The following is a 19,979-nucleotide window of genomic DNA, read 5'->3' on the forward strand; positions in this document are numbered from 1 at the left end:
TAGACAGACAGTTTAAGAAGCAATGACATACCTCTGTAATGATAATGGAAAGAAAATAAGCTTTCCTTTTAAGAAACTGAGGAGCACAAAATAAGACTATTCCATTGTACATAATCACGAGATTAGGCACTCTGACAGGGTTAGGCAAGATTCCTGGTGTGAGGTGAGGCACAGGCACTTTCACTTGTAGAGTGCTGCTGATTCTAATTTTGAAGGTAGGTATTACAGAAGTCTTTAACTTACTTGTCACCTTATTTCTGGCCCCAACACAGCAGCCTATGTTTCTCCCTGGTCTTTGTTCATATACACATTGAAAGTAACTGAAATGCAATCCAAGGGGGCCATACTTCATATCTAAATGTTGAAATGAGAACTCAAAAGTAGGCAGAATATATGAATACATATTCATACCTCTGCTAAAAATAAAGAGGAAAAAAAACCCCAACACCAAAAACCCTTCATAGATACTTTTTTATAAAAATACAGATACTAAACTGTAGCCTTTTTAATACCACTTCTGAAAAGTATTTAAATTAGTTGCATAAATAAATGCCAGTATCTTATTCTTTAACTATTACTTATAATCAGCCTTTCAAGTATTTAGACAGTTCTCGAAGGCCTTACCCAGTTGACATACAGTGGTAGTACAAATATTAAATATGTAACACACAAAGCCTAAAACTTGACATTGGTCACCAAAACAAAAATTAATTCCTAAATCCAAGCAGTCAAAAGATGTTTATTTTTTATAGAAAGATCTGTAAAAAAATAATTTTTCAAACAGCTTTACTTTCATAGAGAAAACTTTCTACAGAGGTTGACTAAGATTTTAATATTTTAAATTGTACCATCATTAAATAAGGTGGGACACCATATGAATTTCATTGCACTGGAAGAAATGCAAAGCATTTTTTAATATAAAGTATACAGAGCATTCTAGTCAACTACAGCTGTGTTACAGCTATGTGTTCTTTTGGATTTGGTCCAAAGAAACCTGAGTCTGTTTCCAGAGAGAATGAAAAATGTTATAGACACCTGATCAGTTAACTCCTCACTGCAGGATGCACCAAAATGGCATTCCTTGTAGATCCCACTGAATCCAGTTTCCCAACACTGATACTTTCCTTTTTCCCTTACCCCACCCCAGTTCACTTTGGGTTCCAGGTTCAGTTCTTGAATCATACACATCCAGATTTTCTTCATAAACATACACATCCCATGGTCAGATGAACTACCCAGCTTTCCAGCATGACATCACCTCTTCTGTTCCCAGATCTCAGCCATATTTAGGTCCAAATCTTTAAGGCCTTTTAAGGCTTGAAGATTTCCAGTGTAAAAAGCTACATCTGCTGTGACCAACCTAAACATTGGAGAGAAAATTATTTTTAAATCTCAAACTTTCTATTCAGATAATTACAGTAGCAATGCTCATAATCAGGATATTTTCCTAACTGCTACAGTATTATTTAAAATTCAGATTTCCTAGGGACCAAATGTCAACATATTTCTCTTAGCAGGATTCTTGCTATCATATAGTTGGGCCATTTAATACTCTATATTTCAATATTTGGAAAAAGAATAAACCAATGCATGCTGGAGTTAGTTTCATAATGAGTTCTTCCCAATAAAATCTGATTTATCTTAAAATAAAATACAGAGAAAATGACAGATTAAACTAAACTGTTTTTGATTGGTTGGTACTAGAGTATACAGGTATGTGACTAAAATACTATACTCAAGGGAAAGAAAATCCAAGTTTCCTAAGTGCCATCTAAGGAGTTAAATGAAGACTAGTATTCATGTGTGTGAGTACTACTGGATATAAAATTTGACACTGGTAACAGTGTCAAAAAAGAATTACACTTTTGAGTGCTAAGCTGTTACATTAATGCCTATACCTGAAAGAATACTTCCTTCAGACACTCAACTATTAATATTTAAAGATAAAAAGGAATTGTTTACCTTTTGACTCCCTAAAAAAAATGAAAGATGGCTTTTTAAAAATGTCATATATATGCTGATTTGCTGTTACTGCTTTGTTCAACTGCAGTTTCACTTTTTTTTAATGCAGCTATATTGTGAGGTCCAGAAAAAATTTTGAAAAGTAAAGAATTGTTAGAGAAATTTTTTAAAAAGTACATAGAACAGTTTACTACATGGACAGCAGATCTGTAATCGTGAAAGGGAAGAGCTAATTTTTAAAATTGATGTTTGCAGGACAAAATACCTCAGAGGCAGGACACCAAAGGACCTTTATGCACAATTATTTCCCGGTGTAGCATTAGGTTCTTAGGACAAATAGGTGATATGACTAATGGATTCATTTGAAAAAAAGAATATTTTGCACTTTATAAATGGATAATTAAAATGTAATTGTGAAGTAATGAGTTTTAATTTCTTAATAGCTTATTAAAATAGAGTAGGACTTTTTATTGTGAAATATGAATGAAGTACTACTCCATATAAAATACTGAGCTTGCAACTTGGTCTCAATATAACTCATTAATAGTCACACACTGGTGTGGGTTACAGCAACTTAAGTTATCCTTGCCTTGCAAATCATATACAATAAATGGTAGAATAAATGAAGCACCTTCTAATGTTATAGAGAAGTACAGTCTGAAATTCAAATAAATGTTGAATGGTACAGTTTTGTTCAACTGAGTTAATATTCTAACTATGAGTTAATATTCTAACAATCAATAGTCTTCTAAGGTTAGAAATAAGAAAATATAAAGTGCATGGCTTGATACCTGGCACAGAGCACACAGGTTGGTTATCCTCACTAGGAAAAAAATGCTGTTACCTCACCTGTCCAATCCCTGAAGCACCTCCTCTACTGAAGCTAAAGTGACCCACAAGGAAAGCATCACTTTAGAAATCACTGAGCTGGGTACATCAAAAATAAGAAATCTTACCTATTCCAACCTTTCTTAAGTCTGGCCATAGTGATGATTTAACTGAATGAATTGCTAGGAAAACAGTGTCTCTCTGAACCACTTACAATCCAGATTATTTAGGAGGAAATAAATTATCTAAAACTCATGATTCCAAATCTGTAATGCCTACCAGCCAATCTGTAATGGTCTTCATGGCTATAGAAGAAAACAACAGGTGATGAACAGCATTTAGTAGTACCTCATATCTTTTAAAGTGCTTTCATTTATAATATTTCACTTAATCCCACAATAATCCTGGTAGTCATACATACGTAGTCCTACTCTATTTTGATAAGCTATTATTATCCCATTTTACAAATGGAAAAGTTGAGATTTAAAAGTGACTGAGACAAAATGGCTACTCCTGTGGGGCCTGGAGTGGATGTGTGTGCTGGCAGGGCTCTCATTCTGGGTCTCAGCACTTTCCAGTATTTACAGCTTTAGCTGGATGGATAGGTTTCAATTAAGGCAAGAAAGAGCAGGAAGCCAAATTTTGCTCACTCTTTACAACATACCATAGTGGACATTAGTCTGATTTATTTCTCAGTATGAAGGAGGAGTTGGATTAAGTGATTAGGAACCTCCGATTTCTAACAGAGTCAGAATATATTTCTCTTGCTTTTAATTTAGTTTTACCAATAGACTACCTATAATCTAAATATTGTATATCATTCCTAGGTGAATATAGTTTTTCAGATGTATTATCACAATATGATTTAAACTTTATGTATTCTGTATATCTCACAGGTATACAGAAATGTCAATGCTCCATGCATAAAAAATAGGTTTTGGTCTATATTTTGACAGATGTGGCCCATGAAGAAACAAATAGGAGACCTTAATAGTTTGTAAAAGAGAAGAGGAAATCCAGCTTAGCCTCAATATTTTAATGAATGCATAACTTCTGGACAGCTATGCTACATGGGGCAAAGGTGGTGTAAGCACTCAATGTTTGTACTACAGTCTAATTTATAAATACGATTGGACTCATATACTTAATGTTTCAACCTTTATCACATGGAAGAATTTTGTAAGCATTTTTTCATTTGAGATTCATTTAATTCAGGGTGTTTCAAAACCTATGAAAAGATTCTAAATTATCTTGCTTCTTGTGATAATATGGTAAGTCATTGATAAGTGAATGTGATGGCTCAAAAAAAGAACAAAACCGTCCTAAAGCAAAGTCCCCATATTAAAAATGAAACATAAAATATAAATCTCCATTTTTAAATATTATCGCTATCTATGCTTAATAAACAACTATTTATACTGTATATAGGAAAGTATATAGAAAATATGTTTTGCACCAAAGTTGAAAAATTTTGTTTGATATGAGAAAAGAAAAGCAGATATTTGCAACATACGGAACCGACAAAGGATTAGTAGGTGGGCATATACAAAAATTCAAAATCAACAAAAACCCAAAAAAATCCAAGAGAAAAATTGGAAAGAACATGAATAAGAAAAGTTACAGATGAGAACACCTGAATGACAAATAAATTATGAAGAGATGGTAAAACCATTAGGAAAATGCAAATCAAAATAAGACACCATTATCCCCCATCGGACTGGCAACAATTAAGAAATCTAATAGCAAATGTTGGTAAGATGTGGGAAACAGAAACTCTCACAAACTACTAATGGGATTGTGAACTTGGTACAGTCACTAGCAATACCTAGTAGAATAAAAACGTGCATGTGCTCTGACTCACTTGTAAGTATACACACTAAAGAAACAGTTACACCATTAGACATGTATAAGAATCTTCACTATGGTATGGCTGTAATGGAAAAAAGTAATGACTTAGAAATCTATCTCTAGGGGAAACTGATAATTTAAATATAGCTGATTCATGTGATGGAATACTATACAGCAGTCAAAAATGGACTATTTCCATATTCCAACATAGAGAAATCAGTAACAATGTCAAGAGGAAAAAAGCAAGCTGCATATGTGCAATACACCATAGAAGTAAATTAAATTTACAAAACAGCACTACATATTTTTCATAGATATAATAAATGAGAAGGACTAAAAGAATATAGACCAAATTCACTGGAAACGTTGCCTAAAGGATGGGAGAAAAAGGAATGGGACCAGAGATGGGGTGTCAAGGTGTACTTCAGCTTCATTTGGAATGCATTTTTTAGTGCCATTTTTTATTATGATAAACATTTTTTCAAGTGAAAATGATAAATGTTAATATAATCAATTCTGGGTGGGAGGCTGAGACAGGATTGCTTGAGCCCAGGAGTTTGAGGTTGCTGTGAGCTAGGCTGATGCCATGGCACTCTAGCCCGGGCAACAGAGTGAGACTGTGTCTCAAAAAAAAAAAAAAAAAAAGAAAGAAAAGGAAAAAAAAGAAAAAAAAATTCTGGGTAGCAAGAATATGAATATTTTGTTATTTTCCATATGTCTCTGTATTTTAAAAATGTCTTAAAATAGAGAAAAAAATCACATTAAAAAGAAAAAGTACAGGGCTGGGGAGAGGGAGATACAGGGAGTAACTAACTGCCTCAAGGGTATGGGATTTTCTTCTGGGGTAGTGAAAATGTCATGGGAGTAGACAGAGGTGATGGTTGCACAACACTGTGAATGCACTAAGTGCCACTGAATGTTTAATTTTATGTTACGGGAATTTTATGACAAAAAAAAGGTACATTTTTAGAGTAATTTCAGGAAGAAAAATTCCTTTTAAGCAGGTAGTTTGTTATATCATTGGTAGATTGTAGAGGTTAATTTTCAGGGAATCCTATTTTTCAAAGGATCATTCACATACATGAATTGACTTACACAGAATTAGATTTTGTAAGTATGTGACAGTGGGGATCTCTAAAGTCGGACTGACTCTCAAACAGCTGTATTAACAAAGAAAATAATGGCTAATGAGTTAGCTTGGATGCTTCAGAACTATTGGTTTAGAAAAAACCAACCAACCAACCCAGATTTAGCTATGGGAATAAAAGTAAAAGGGTATGAGTAGGGTAGGCCTTAAAAATATTATTAGCTTTTTTTTTTTTGAACAGCCTCATTAGGGCACAGTAAACACATGTATGAACAGTCTCTAAGTTCCTAATATGCTATTATTAATATCTTTTCAAGAGAAGAAAGTTCAATAACAGGTACCATATGCATGTACAATTTGTATCACTTGACATCAAGTGGGAAATACAGTACCACCCACGTGGTGTTCATGTTGAAAATATCTGACTGTATTTTGATATTATTAATGTTAATTTTCTTAGGAGGGGTTAAAGTATGGTATAAAAATGTCCTTGTTTTTAGAGATACATGCCAAAGTATTTAGGGGTTAAATTTCATGATGACTGTAGCCTACTTTTTTGGATATTTGGCAAAAGAGAAGTATGCGGGGTTAGTGGGGAAAGGGATAGAGAGCAGCAAGGAGAATGTGGCACAATTTTAACAATTGGTGAATCTAGGTGAGAGGTATTCAGTGTTCATTATATTGTCCTTTAACTTTTCTGTGGATTTGACATTTTTGAAAACAAATAATTCTTAAAAAGAAAAAGAATAATCAGATAATAATCAAGGGAAAGTATCATAGTTTTGCATAAAACTCCTAAATTTATCCTGGCTGATAGATTCAACACACTGAAGCTTCCAAATAATTTTGTGCAAAATCAATTCAGTGTTATTTTTTTTTTAAATGTCAGGGCCAACTTCTTACCCCAACACATTTTTTTATGTGTACCTACAAGTTTGAAGTTTAAGCCTGAAATTCCTTTAAAAGAGAATAAAATTTTATTCCTAAAAATCCATGAGACAGCTAACACATTAAGAAAATCATATTAAGATGTAACTAAATGATCAGTACTTTATATTTTGTAAAATCTTCCCCCCCCATCTTTATCTACTTACTCCTCACAAAAATCCTATAAGGAAACTTTTATTATCACCCCTATTTTTAAATCTAAAAAAATTAAGGCTCAGAGAGCATAAGTGATTTGCCCAAAGTTACACAGCTAGTAAATCACAGAATAAGACCTTAACCCAAGTTTTCTGATTCTAAATCCTATGTTTTCTCTTTTACATACTACACTATTTCAACAGTAATATATATATAATTTGTTCAACAGCTTACAGTAAAATATATACATATGAACACTTACTATTTTTCATACCCTGTGAAGGAATTAAGGCAGATTTTATCCTTGTCATTTTATAAATGAGGCACAGAGGTTAAATGACTTTCACATAGTCACACAGCTACTAAGCAAGATTCTGAGTCCTGTTTGGATAGGGGAAGACTACTGAGGTATCTAAGAAATGTTACTAATCCACACTGCCTGAAAACATATATAGAAGGTCAAGTAAATAATTGACCATTTAGGCTGGGCGCGGTGGCTCACGCCTGTAATCCTAGCACTCTGGGAGGCCGAGGCGGGTGGATCGCTCAAGGTCAGGAGTTCGAGACCAGCCTGAGCAAGAGCGAGACCCCCATCTCTACTAAAAAATAGAAAGAAATGATCTGGACAACTAAAAATATATATATACAAAAATTAGCCGGGCATAGTGGCGCATGCCTGTAGTCCCAGCTACTCAGAAGGCTGAGGCAGAAGGATCGCTTGAGCCCAGGAGTCTGAGGTTGCTGTGAGCTAGGCTGACGCCATGGCACTCTAGCCCGGGCAACAGAGCAAGACTCTGTCTCAAAAAAAAAAAAAAAATAATTGACCATTTATAAACCACTTTAAGATAATTAGACAAACAGACATCATTTCCATGGGGGAGGGGGAGCAAAAAGTCGCTTATTTTACAATTTTAGTCCCCAGCATGATTACAGTAGAAAAGGACAGTGTAAGGAATAAAAACCAGTCATTAAAACAATCTGATATGGGAGTATGTGGTAAAAATATGTTTAAAAACATACCCATTTTGAGGTCCTCCATCATTTATCACATTTAAGTGAGATAACTGCTTTTTCAAGTGGAGTTTGTAACTTGCATTAATTCTTAAAAATAACATCTGGAAAAGAAATAAAACTAAGTTTTTTAAAGTTCTACTGAAATAGAAGGTGTTAAGTATCTCTCAGTTATCAATATTATTTGGAGAAAGTATTAAAAAAACCCAAACCTTTGCTTTATCATATACTTTTAAAATGCTCCTGTGAAAGTATTTAATTGCTACTTCACTATGATTTTTCTCCGTAGTTGGATAAAAGCTCTTTTTCCCTTCTTAGCAGTACTTTTAGCAACTAATTGCCTTTCTGCACCTTTTCCTGTCAAATATGTAAGTGGGATCAACTGTGAGAGGTAAAAAGAATAAAAAGTAGTGGAAAATTCTGCAATATATTTAACTTGGAACTTGATGCAGAAAAATAAAGTCACAATGACAGAGACAAAGATAACTTGATACTTTTAAACTAGTAAAATCACTTGAAAATATTTTACTGTTCCTGCAAGCAGATTTTTAATGCAATGGCCCAAAATTTCTTTGAGAAATACCTGACCTAAAATTATATACGATTAATCTATGCAAATGATTTTGTGAAATAACATGTATTTTCTATGGGAAAAATATACAAAATATTATGAAAGTTTTGTGGAATTACTGGCATTCGAGTGGCAATATGGCATAAAACCTAAAACATTTGTCTAGCTTTGATGAGAATATCCTTTAAATTATCATGGGGATAAAAACACATAAAGTACCTGTATGCCCAACTCCCTGACCTGGCTAAGTCAGTCTTACTTTAGAGTTAGAATTTAGATGGCAGATCCAGAAGGTCAAAATGTCACAGACGGAGGATCTTACATGTGAATGAAAAGGATGGCTTGGCTAGGAAGAAATCAGAAGGAGAAAAGAGACCCTAGTGGGTACTCCATATCTATGGCTCCCCCTCAGTCCTCAGTGAGTCACAAAGGAGCTGGATGATGTTTAATCATGAGGGTGGGAGGATTAGTGAAAACCTAGGCAAGCAAGCAGGAAAATGATAATAGCTGGTACAGGATAAAAGTCTGAGGTGGCATGGGAAAGGAAACCAGCAGGAGCAGAAGTAGGCAAGAGACACTAAGAAACAGTGCTCCCAAATACCATTTCCAAGCACTCAACCAATTAAGGGATAAATCAAAATAAACAAACTTGTCTGAATAGCAAAAATCCCAGTTAAATTCATTACTCAGACAGCAACTAGGCTTATATTATAACATTGTATCATTCTACAACTAGGCTTACCTGTTGCAGAGGGAATAAGCTAAGGTGGGTAAAGCCTGGAAAAAAGGGAATACTAAAACCTTCAAAGTTTCAAGCAAGAAATACAAGGGTTGTAAGGGGGAGGGATGTCACTGAAGAGAACTCTGTGGTAATACTTTTGTAGGAGAATACAGTAGGGGTAGAGGGTGGACACTACGTAGGTGAGAGGTGCCAAAGACTCTCCCCCATTTTGCTCTTTTTCCTGGTTCATACTTAACTACGATCACTTATGCTGATCTAACAAATATTAACGATGAAGCGGATTGACTGAGTTTGTTATGCGTGTTAATCTTATTAACTCCATCACTAACTCCTGCCCTATCCAATTTGGATTATAATCACAGTGAGTAATATATTTTGATACTCACTGATAAATGCCAATTCTGATTTTCAAACTAATAATATAATGAATGACGTAAGTAGACTCTGGGACCTATAACAACGGACAAATGGAGTATCTACTTTTTAGAATTGCTTACCATACAGTAAAGTTATAGCTTTGGCTTGTCAGAGCAAAGGGCACTTTGAAATTAGAAATTTTTATCCATATTCCACTAGTGAATATAACAACCTAAAAAAATGATAGTCAATATTGGAACATGAACTAAGCTCAAATGTGCCAAAAATATGTTAGAACACCCCAATTCTGCATGGATATTACATGTTATATATACAGAAGTAGTTTTATTAATTATTACTCACCTGTGTTTGTTCTTCTGGAAGGAGATCAAATATAGCTTCATGCATTTTTGCCATTTGCTTACAAATATTCCTGAAGCAGGCAGAAGGAACAGGAGCTTTCACTTCATACTGGTAGGAAAAAATAATGAGAATTATGTTCATGTCCTCTGGATTACATATTGTATCTACTATTCCCAGAGACATATGTTTTCTGTCCCTCCACATGTCCAACTTAAGCTTACACTTCAACTGTAATCTGTGCTCCTCATACAAATCTTGAGAACCATTCATTACACATCCTAATCTACTCTGAGGGAGCTAAAATAGCTTAGCAGCTAAGAACACAGGCTGGTTTCAATCTTAAAACAGACTTCCTGGATTCAAATCCCAGTTTCTCCAACTCTTATCTATGTGATGTTGGGCAAGTTACTTAATTTCTCTATCTCAAAGGGCTGCTATGAAGATTAAAAAAGATGACTCATAAGAACACAAAACAGTCCTTGATACAAAGTACTCAAAAATGTCGGGTACTAATCTGGCTCAATATACAATGATGAATCATTAAAGTGGCCCCTTTAAATTAACAGATTATTTTTCAAACATGATTTTAAGAATGTGTCAACATGATCATATCCAAAATCAACAGAAATCTGGTAGAATTAAAATGTTCTTTTTATTTTATAGGTAGGTCAATATAGTGATATTTACCCTAACACTAAGGTAAGGAAGACTTTTTCTATAATGTTCTATGATGAAAATTTAAACTTAAATTCATTTTACTATTCTTATATATGGAACAATGTACCAGTATGATTTGAATAATCATCTTTCAGCTTACATTTTAGAATTCACAGAGCTTAAATTATGCACCATTTTATTTATAAGATAAATTTGGGCCAAACAACTATATTTTAAATATACTAATCTTATATAGTTTATTAAAATGTGATGAGTTCCAATATACCACCGTAGAAGAACCACGTATAAGTCACCATGTGACTAGACTAAATAAAGCAAAAGCAAAGTTGTGACCACCCCAGGGTTTGTCTCTCTTCAGCCCAAAAATATATCAAACATCCCCCTTATCATTTTTTTTATTTTTATTTTTTATTTCATCATATTATGGGGGTGCAGATGTTTAGGTTACGTATGTTGCCCTTGCCCCCCCCCTTATTTTTATTAATAACGGCTTTGAGATATAATCCACACACCATAAAATTCATTCTTTTAAAATATACAATTCACTGGTTTTAATAAATTCATAGTTAATACAACTATCACTACTAATTTATAAACATTTCGTCACCCCAAAAGGAAAGCCAAAACCCATTAGAAGTCATTTGTGTTCTTTCCTTTCTCCAGCCCCTGTCAAACACTAATCTACTTTCTGTTTCTATGGATTTGCTTATTCTGGACATTTCACATAAATGGAATCATGCAATAATGTGACTCTCTGTGACTGGCTTCTTTCACTTAGGCATGCTTTCAAGGTTCATTCATGATGTAGCATAAATAGGTACTTCATTACTTTTTATGGCCACATAATATTCCATTGTATGAATATACCACATTTTATTTGTCCATTGATCAACTGATGGAAATCTGGGTTGTTTACATTTTTTGGTTATTATGAATAATGTTGCTAAGAACTTTAATGTACAGGTTTTTGTGTGGACAAATGTTTTCAATATTCTTAGGTATATACCTAGCAGTGGAATTACTAGATCCTATGATAACTCCATGTTTAACCTTTTGAGGAAATGCCAAAGTGTTTTCCAAAGTGGCTGCATCGTTTTACAATATCACTAGCAATGTACAAGGGTTCTAAATTCTCCACATCCTCACCAACATTTGTCTGTCCTTTTTATTTTAGCCACCCTAGTGGGCATACAGTATTATTTCATTGTGCTAACATCCTCTTAACTACTCCCCTGTACTGTGCTGAACAGTGTCCCCCCAAATTCATGTCTACCTGGTACCTCATGAAGTCATAATGGATTAGAGTGGGCCCTAAATCCATTGACTGGTGTCTTTATAAAAGAAAGAGGAGGAAAATTCAGACACAGAGACAGAGGGAAGACAGCCATGTGAAGACAAGGCAGACACTGGCATGAATTAACTACAAGCCAAGCTATGCCAAGGATTAATGGCAACCACCAGAAGCTAGAAAGAGGCAGGGAAAAAAATCTTCCCATGAGCGTTCCGAGGGAACATGGCCTGGCCAACACCTTGATCTAGGACTTCTAGGCTTTAAAACTATGAAAGAACACATTTTTGTTAGTTTAAATCACCTGGTTTGTGGTAATTTATTATGGCAGCCCTAAAAAACTGACACATTCCCCCAAACCCTCCTTCACTCCTGCTTTCCCTAAAGATACTATTTTTTCCATCTTACCATCGCCATCACATTTCTTCCGTTATCTAAACTTGAGATTGTACTTCTTTACTCTCAACTCTTAAAATTTGGTTTCTGCCACCACTCAAACTACCTTCCCCTACTATCTGTACAACACTCTTCAAAAATTTCTGTTGGGGAAAAAAATAAGACACGCTAACTTCCAAATTTAGTAACTTTCCTGGTTCCTATTCCTCATCACTCCGCATCACTCTCACACTTTAAACACTATCCTCAGGTGGCACTATGCTTTTCTGATTCTTCCTCTCTTGAACTTCCTCTTCTTCTGTCTCCTGTCATATAAGTGGAAGGTTTCTTCATCTTTAATTCCCTTTATTCTCCCCTTTTTCCTCTAGTAGCAATTTTATCCATTCTTGTGACTTCTATTTATCTCTTGTCCTGAACCACTTCCTTGGGTTTAAGTCCCACATTTTCTGGATGTTCCATTCCAAAAATGAATTTACCATGAGTTTTCCCAAACCTGCTCCTATTCCCTGTTTCAGTTACTGCTGGTATAGAATCCTCCTGGTCACATAGACTTGAAATCTCCAACTCAGTTCTTACTCTTCCTTTTCCTTGTTTCCTTGTATTGAATCAATGATTAAGTCCCATTAGTTGTATTTTCAAATTATTTTGCATATTAGTTTGTATTCTAGGTCAAAATTTCTCAACCTCTACATTACTGACATTTTGAGCTGGCTACTTCTTTGTTGTGGGGACTGTCCTGTGTATTGTAGGATGCAGGGCTGGCCTGTACTCACTACTTACTTACTAGTAGCCCCTGACTCCCCCTCACTCCCCAAGTTGTCACAACCAAAAGTGTGCCCAACATTTCTAAATGTCCTCTGGGGGGCAAAATTGCCTCAGTTGAGAAACACCGCTCTAGGTGAGGCCTTTAATACTTCTAACCACCTGAACAAATGTCATAGTATTTTAATTAGTCCAGATATTAGCTCAACAAACATTTAATAAAACTGCCTAGCACTTGGTGAACTCAAATATTTTCTTTGATGTTGATGTGTGTATGTATTATGGGTTTATATATGTGTGTGTGTGTGTGTACATAAGTATGTGTATGTGTGTATGCTTGAATGAATGCATCAGATTCACTGCTAGCTGGAGTGTACAAAGATGGATCAGACACAGTCCCTTTGGGGAGATGTCCCCCTAAGAGCTGGTTGGTGTTCCAAAAAGTGGACATCGCATGCTATAGGAACACAGATGAAGGACATTTAGACAATATCAAGAATAGCCTCCTGAATAGTACACTTGAGCTGTTTAGTCTTCAAAGGAAAAAAATAGCTGAAAATAATCCAAATAGAGGACATGCCCTATCACCCCAAATCCATTTTGCATACTATCTGACTAATCCTTTTAAAGTGCAATTCTAATTATGTAATTCATTAATTTTAAAACTTTTGGGTTCTGCTTTTGTTTAAAATTTAGAAAGCTGTAAAAGAACACTGCTACTACCCTAACCACAGGAAAAAACTTGGATAATCTGTAAGATCATAACTTTTCTTGAATCTATCAGAGAAAAGATATCACAGGAACCAAGGGAATTAATTCCAAAGAGTGACAAGGCCCTCTGAGGAGAGATGGGACACAGGAACTGTCTCACTTCAGGGAGAGCACAGAAAGAAGAGGTAACCACAATGGAAGTAAATAACTATAAAACTAATATTTTAACAAATTCCTAAAGGCCAAATGTAGGCTAGCATGTGTTTAGGTTAATTGAGAATCCTAGGCACAAAGGAAGTTTGCACTCGCTTCTAAGTTCTTCACCATAGCCTCGAGCAGCTGCTCATAAGAAACATGAGGGCCAAGGCAGGAGACCATAGAAAACCATTTTCAGTAGCACAGGCATTCTAGAGGTGATTGATTGTCATGAGGGAAAGAAACAAATTCCATCCATTTCCCTGAATCCTCTTCTCATACAAAGAAAAGTCCTTAAGCCACTGAGAAGAGGTACTAAATTCTCACCACTGAGGCCACTGTGTGAAGGCGGAAACAAAACATGCCTGCTCCTGAGGGAAGGGAGAAAAACACATTAAGCCCAGGATCCCGCACTGATCAAACCAGAGGTTGTCTACTGCCAAAGGAGAGGCAGGAACACTGATAAGGCTCCACATCCAAGGCCCAGGTATACAGGCCTTACCTACAATGGAGACCAGACAAAAGAACAAAGATTTCCTCTGTCACCACTAAAAGGTCAGGACTGAGAGTCTGGAGAGACCTTCCATTGTGTGGCAGAGATGTACAGAGATCACTGAAAGATGAAGGTGAAAGAGAAACAATGAGAAAAACCCACTAACACCTTAGGCCCTACATCAAACACAAGGTAGCAGCAGCCTACCACTGGCAGAACTGGAAGACAGTAGTGTGCTGAGGATAACAATAGCAACAACAAAATGGAAACTTAATTTAGTTACTGAATAACTGATTCAATGCCTAACAATAATGGCCCGAAGAACAAGAGGGGCATCCATTTCCATGTATAAATACTATGCACCTCAGTCTTTACTATTTTACTACATACAATGTTCATAAATGTAATAAAAAATTGCAAAATACACAAAAAAGAAAACAATATCCCACTGTCAACAAATAAAGCAACCAACAGAACCAGACTAAGAGATGATCTAGATATTAAAACTATTAGAGGGAGATTTCAAAATAACTGGTTAACATGTTAAGGGATCTAATGGAACAGAAATTTCAGCAGAGAAATGAAAACTATAAAAAAGAAAACACCAAACAGATACAGGAATCTAAGAGGAAATCCAACCATGATCAAAAACAAACAAAACTTAGACACATCACAGTCAAACTGCTGAAAATCAGACTAAGGTTTGAAGGCAGTCAGAGGAAAAAAGAAATATTACAAAGTGATGACTCAGGAACAAAGAATTACAGCAGACTTCTTGTTGGAAATGATGCAAGCCAGAGGACAACTGAACTAAATGATAACCTAGCAAAAAAAAAATCTTCGACCAATGAAGAGGAAATATAGACTTTTACAAACAAAAACTGAGCAGATTCATTGCCTTCAGACCTACATTACAAGAAATACTAAAGGCATGTTTTCAGGCAGAAGGAGTATGATATCAGATGAATCTACTAAGTTAATAAAGAGCACCCAATTGTTAAAAATAAGGATAAATATAAAAGCATTATTTTCCTCATTTTTATCACTTTAAAAAATAATGACAACCTAAAGTGAAAATAGTGGCAATGTATTAGGGATTTTATAATATAAGTAGAAGTAAAATATATGACAACAACAGCATAAAGTAGGAGAGGGAGGAAACAAGTACACTGTCACAAAGTTTTTACACTATACAGAAAGTGACATAAAAATATTATTTAAAGGTAGACTTAAAAATGTATATTATAAACCCTAGAGCAGGCATTAAAAACAAACATAGAAGTATAGCTAGTAAGCCAACTTTGGAAATTAAGTGAAGTCATAAAAAATATTTAATCCAAAAGAAGGTGAAAAAAGGGGAAAACATGTCAAAGAACAGAAAGAGCAAATAGAAAACAATTAGTAAAATGGCAGATTTAAATCCAACTATATAAAAAATTATATTAAATTTAAAAGGTTTAGTAGGTCAATAAAAGATAGCAATTGTCAAACTAGGGAAAAAAAGGCAAAACAACTTCATTCTGGATATAAGAAACTAAATATTAAGACATAGATATGTCAAAAGCAAAAGGATAATAACAGAAATACTAAATAAACACTATTCAAAAAAAGTTGGAGTTATTACATTTGAATCAATGTACACTTCAAGAAAAGGAAAATAACCAGGGATAAGAAGGATATTACACAATAAATATTAAGAAAACATAATAATCCTAAATATGCATTAATCCAGAAATATAACTTTAAGACACAAAAAACAAAAATGATAGAACTGAACAGAAAAATATATAAATTAACAATTACAGTTAGAGACTTCAGTGCTCATCTCTCAGTACATGACATGGAAAACAAAACAAAAAAATACAAAGGATCAATGAAACAAAAAGTTGGTCCTTTGAAAAGATAAAATGGTTAGATTTCTTGCTAGATTAACCAGAAACAGAAGAGAAAGGACCCAAACAAGCTCAATGAGAAATGAAAAAGGAGATATTACAACTGATACCACAGAAATACAAAATATCATCTATGAATACTATGAAAATCTCTATGTATATAAACTTGAAAATGTGGAAGAAATGGGCAGATTTCTGGAAACCTTCCAAGACTCAATCAGGAAGAAATAGAATGCCTGAACAGACCAACAGTGAGCAACAAGACTGAAGCAATAAAAAAAATCTTCCAACAAAAAATGCCCTGGACCAGATGGATTCACAGCCAAATTTTACCAGACCTACAAAGAAGAGCTGGTACCCATACTGCAGAAATTATTCTATAATATCAAGAAAGAGGGAATCCTCCCCAATTCATTCTATGAAGCCAGTATCGATCGCCATGATACCAAAGCCAAGAAAGAATAAAACAAAAAAGAAAACTACAGCTTAATATCCCCTATGAATATAGATGCAAAAATCCTCAATAAAATACTAGCAAACCAAATTCAACAGCACGTCAAAAAAAAAAATCCACCACAACCAAGTGGGCTTCATCCCAGGGATGCAAGGATGGTTCAACATACGTAAATAAATAAATGTGATTCACCACGTAAACAGAAGCAAAAACAAAGACCATATGATCATTTCAATTGACGCCAAAAAAGCATTTTACAAAATTCAGCACCCTTTCATGATAAAAACCGTCAACAAAGTAGGCATGGAAGGAATATAACTCGAGATTATAAAACTGATATATGATAAACCCACAGCCAACACCATACTGAATGGGGAAAAGTTGAAAGCATTCCCACCAAGAACTGGAACAAGACAAGGGTGCCCACTGTCACTGCTTCTATTCAATATAGTGCTGGAAGTCCTAGCCAGAGCAATCAGGCAAGGGATAGAAATAAGGAGTATCCGAATCAAGAAAGAGGAGGTCAAACTATCTCTTTCTGCTGACAATATAATCTCATATCTAGAAAACCCCAAAGACTCCACCAAGAGACTCCCAGAATTGATAAATAAATTCAGCAAAGTCTCAGGTTACAACATCAATGTACGCAAATCAGTAGCATTCCTGTACACCAGTAACAGTCAAGCTGAGAGTCAAATCAAAGACTCGATACCATTCGCAATAGCTACAAAGAAAATAAAATACCTAGGAATATACTTAACCAAGGAGGTGAAGATCTCTACAAAGAGAATTACGAAACATTGAGGAGAAAAAAATCACAGATGACACAAACAAATGGAAAAACATATGCTCGTGGATCGGTAGAATCAACATTGTTCAAATGTCCACACTACTCAAAGTGATTTACAGATTCAATACAATCCCATCAAAATACCAATGTCATATTTCACAGATCCAGAAAAAATAATCTACGCTTTGTTTGGAACCAGAAAAGAGCCCAAATAGCCAAAGCAATCTCAAGCAACAAAAACAAATCTGGCGGCATCACATTACCAGAGTTCAAACTATCCTACAAGGCTATAGTAACCAAAATAGCATCACATTGGCATAAAAATAGAGACACAGACCAATGGAACAGAACAGAAAATCCAGATATAAAACCTCCACATACAGCCAACTGATCTCTGACAAAGCAGACAACAACACACACTGAGGAAAAGAAGTCTTATTCAAAAAACGGTGCTGGGAAAATTGGATAGCCATATACAGAAGATTAAAACAGAATCCGTATCTCTCACTATTCACAAAAATTAATTCGAGATGGCTAACAGATTTAAATGTAAGTCATGAAACAATAAGAATTCTGGAAAAAAATGTTGGAAAAACTCCTCTAGATATCAACCTAGGCAAAGAATTTATAAAGACGACCCCAGTGGCAATCACAGCAACAACAAAAATAAATAAAAGGTACTTGATTAAATTAAAAAGCATCTTCAGTTTTGGTTACTTTAGCCTTGTAATGTATTATCCTGGATGGATCTGGAGCCCATTCTTCTAACTGAAGTATCATAAGAATGGAAAAAAACAAGCACTACATGTACTCATCATTAAATTGGTACTAACTGATCAACACTTATGTGCACATATTACATTCATCAGGTGTTGGACAGGTGGGAGGGAGGAGGAGAAGATGGGTAAATTCACACCTAGTGGGTGCAGTGCGCACTGTCTGGGAGATGGGTGTGCTTGTAGCTCTGACTCGGGTGGTGCAAAGGCAATATATGTAACCAAAGTGTTTGTATCCCTATAATATTCTGAAATATATATAAAAAAAGCTTCTGCACAGCTAAGGAAATAATCAAGAGAGCAAATAGACAACCTACAGAATGGGAGAAAATATTTATAAGCTATACATCTAATAAAGGGCTAATAACCACAGTCTACAAAGAACTCAAACAAATCATCAAGGAAAAACAACCACATTAAAAAGTGGGCAAAAGACAAGCTTTTCAAAAAAAGATAGATAAATGGCCAATAAATATATGAAGAAATGCTCAACATCACTAATCATCAGGCAAATGCAAATTAAAAACACAATGAGATATCACCTTACCCCAGTAAGAATGGCTTTTTATTAAAAAGTCCAAATACAACAGATGGTGGCATGGATGCAGAGAGAAACAAATGCTTATACACACTGTTGGGTGGGACTGCAAATTAATATAACTTCTATGCAAAACAGTATGGAGATTCCTCAAAGAACTAAAAGTAGACCTACCACTTGATTCAGCAATCCCACTACTGGGTATTTACCCAAAGGAAAAGTAGGCATTTTATCAAAAAGACACCTGCACTTTAATGTTTACTGCAGCACAATTCACAACTGCAAAGATGTGGAATCGATCAAAGTGCCTATCAATTCATGAGTGGATTAAGAACATGTGGTATATGTATACTATAAAATACTACTCAGCCATGAAGAAGGACGAATTAAGGCCTTTTGCAATAATTTGGATGGAACTGAAGGCTACTATCCCAAATGAAATAGCTAAAGAATGGGAAAACAAACACATGTACTCGCTATTAAACTGGAACTAACCGATGAGCACACACGCACACAGAGGAAAGTAAAACTTAGTGGAAATCAAGCAGAGGGGAAAGGGGAAGAGGGCCTGGGCAAAAACCTACCTAAGGGGTATAATGAACACTATCTGGCCGATGGGCACACTTGTAACCCTGACTCAAGCATAACAAAATTAATACATGTAACCAAAAACATTTGTACCCCCATAACATTTTGAAGAAAAAAAAATTTGCAGGACACAGCTAAAGCAGTTCATAAAGGGAAATTCAAAGTATCAAATACTTATATTAAAAAACAAAGGTCTCAAATCAATAATGTGGGCTTCCATCTTAAGAAATTAGAAAAAGAAGAGCAAACTAAATCCAAAGCAATTCAAAGAAAATTAATACAGACAGAAGTAGGGAAAAAAAAGAAATAAAAAACAGAAAAAGAGGGGGAATTTGCAGTGAAACCAAAAGCTGGTTCTTTGAGAGACCAAAACATGCGATAAACTTCTAGTCGGGGTTAGGGGAGGTAAGACAGCATAAATTAACAATATTACCAATATCACGAATAAAGGAGCAGATAATACTATAGATCTTCATGGTCATTAAGAGGATAATAAAGGAATATTATGAAAAAGTTAATGCATATAAATTTAATAACACAGATGAAATATATAAATTCTTACAAAG

General features: G+C 34.9%; 1 protein-coding gene across 2 annotated transcripts in view; it reads right to left on the bottom strand.

Moving 5' to 3' along the window:
• Positions 1 to 719: 719 nt before the first annotated feature.
• Positions 720 to 19,979, bottom strand: part of VPS54 (vacuolar protein sorting 54 homolog (S. cerevisiae)) — a 117,451-nt gene continuing 98,191 nt past the window's right edge. For both annotated transcript variants that reach the window (XM_012639208.1, XM_012639207.1), the window contains exons 21-23: positions 9,853 to 9,960; positions 7,829 to 7,923; positions 720 to 1,360 (exon numbers count right to left, since the gene is read on the bottom strand). In XM_012639208.1, the coding sequence (XP_012494662.1) occupies positions 1,255 to 1,360; positions 7,829 to 7,923; positions 9,853 to 9,960 (309 nt within the window). In that variant the 3' untranslated portion in view covers positions 720 to 1,254. The remainder of the gene's footprint in view (positions 1,361 to 7,828; positions 7,924 to 9,852; positions 9,961 to 19,979) is intronic.

Source organism: Propithecus coquereli, unplaced genomic scaffold, assembly GCF_000956105.1.
Source record: "Propithecus coquereli isolate 6110/MARCELLA unplaced genomic scaffold, Pcoq_1.0 Scaffold138, whole genome shotgun sequence".
Taxonomy (NCBI): Eukaryota; Metazoa; Chordata; class Mammalia; order Primates; family Indriidae; genus Propithecus; species Propithecus coquereli.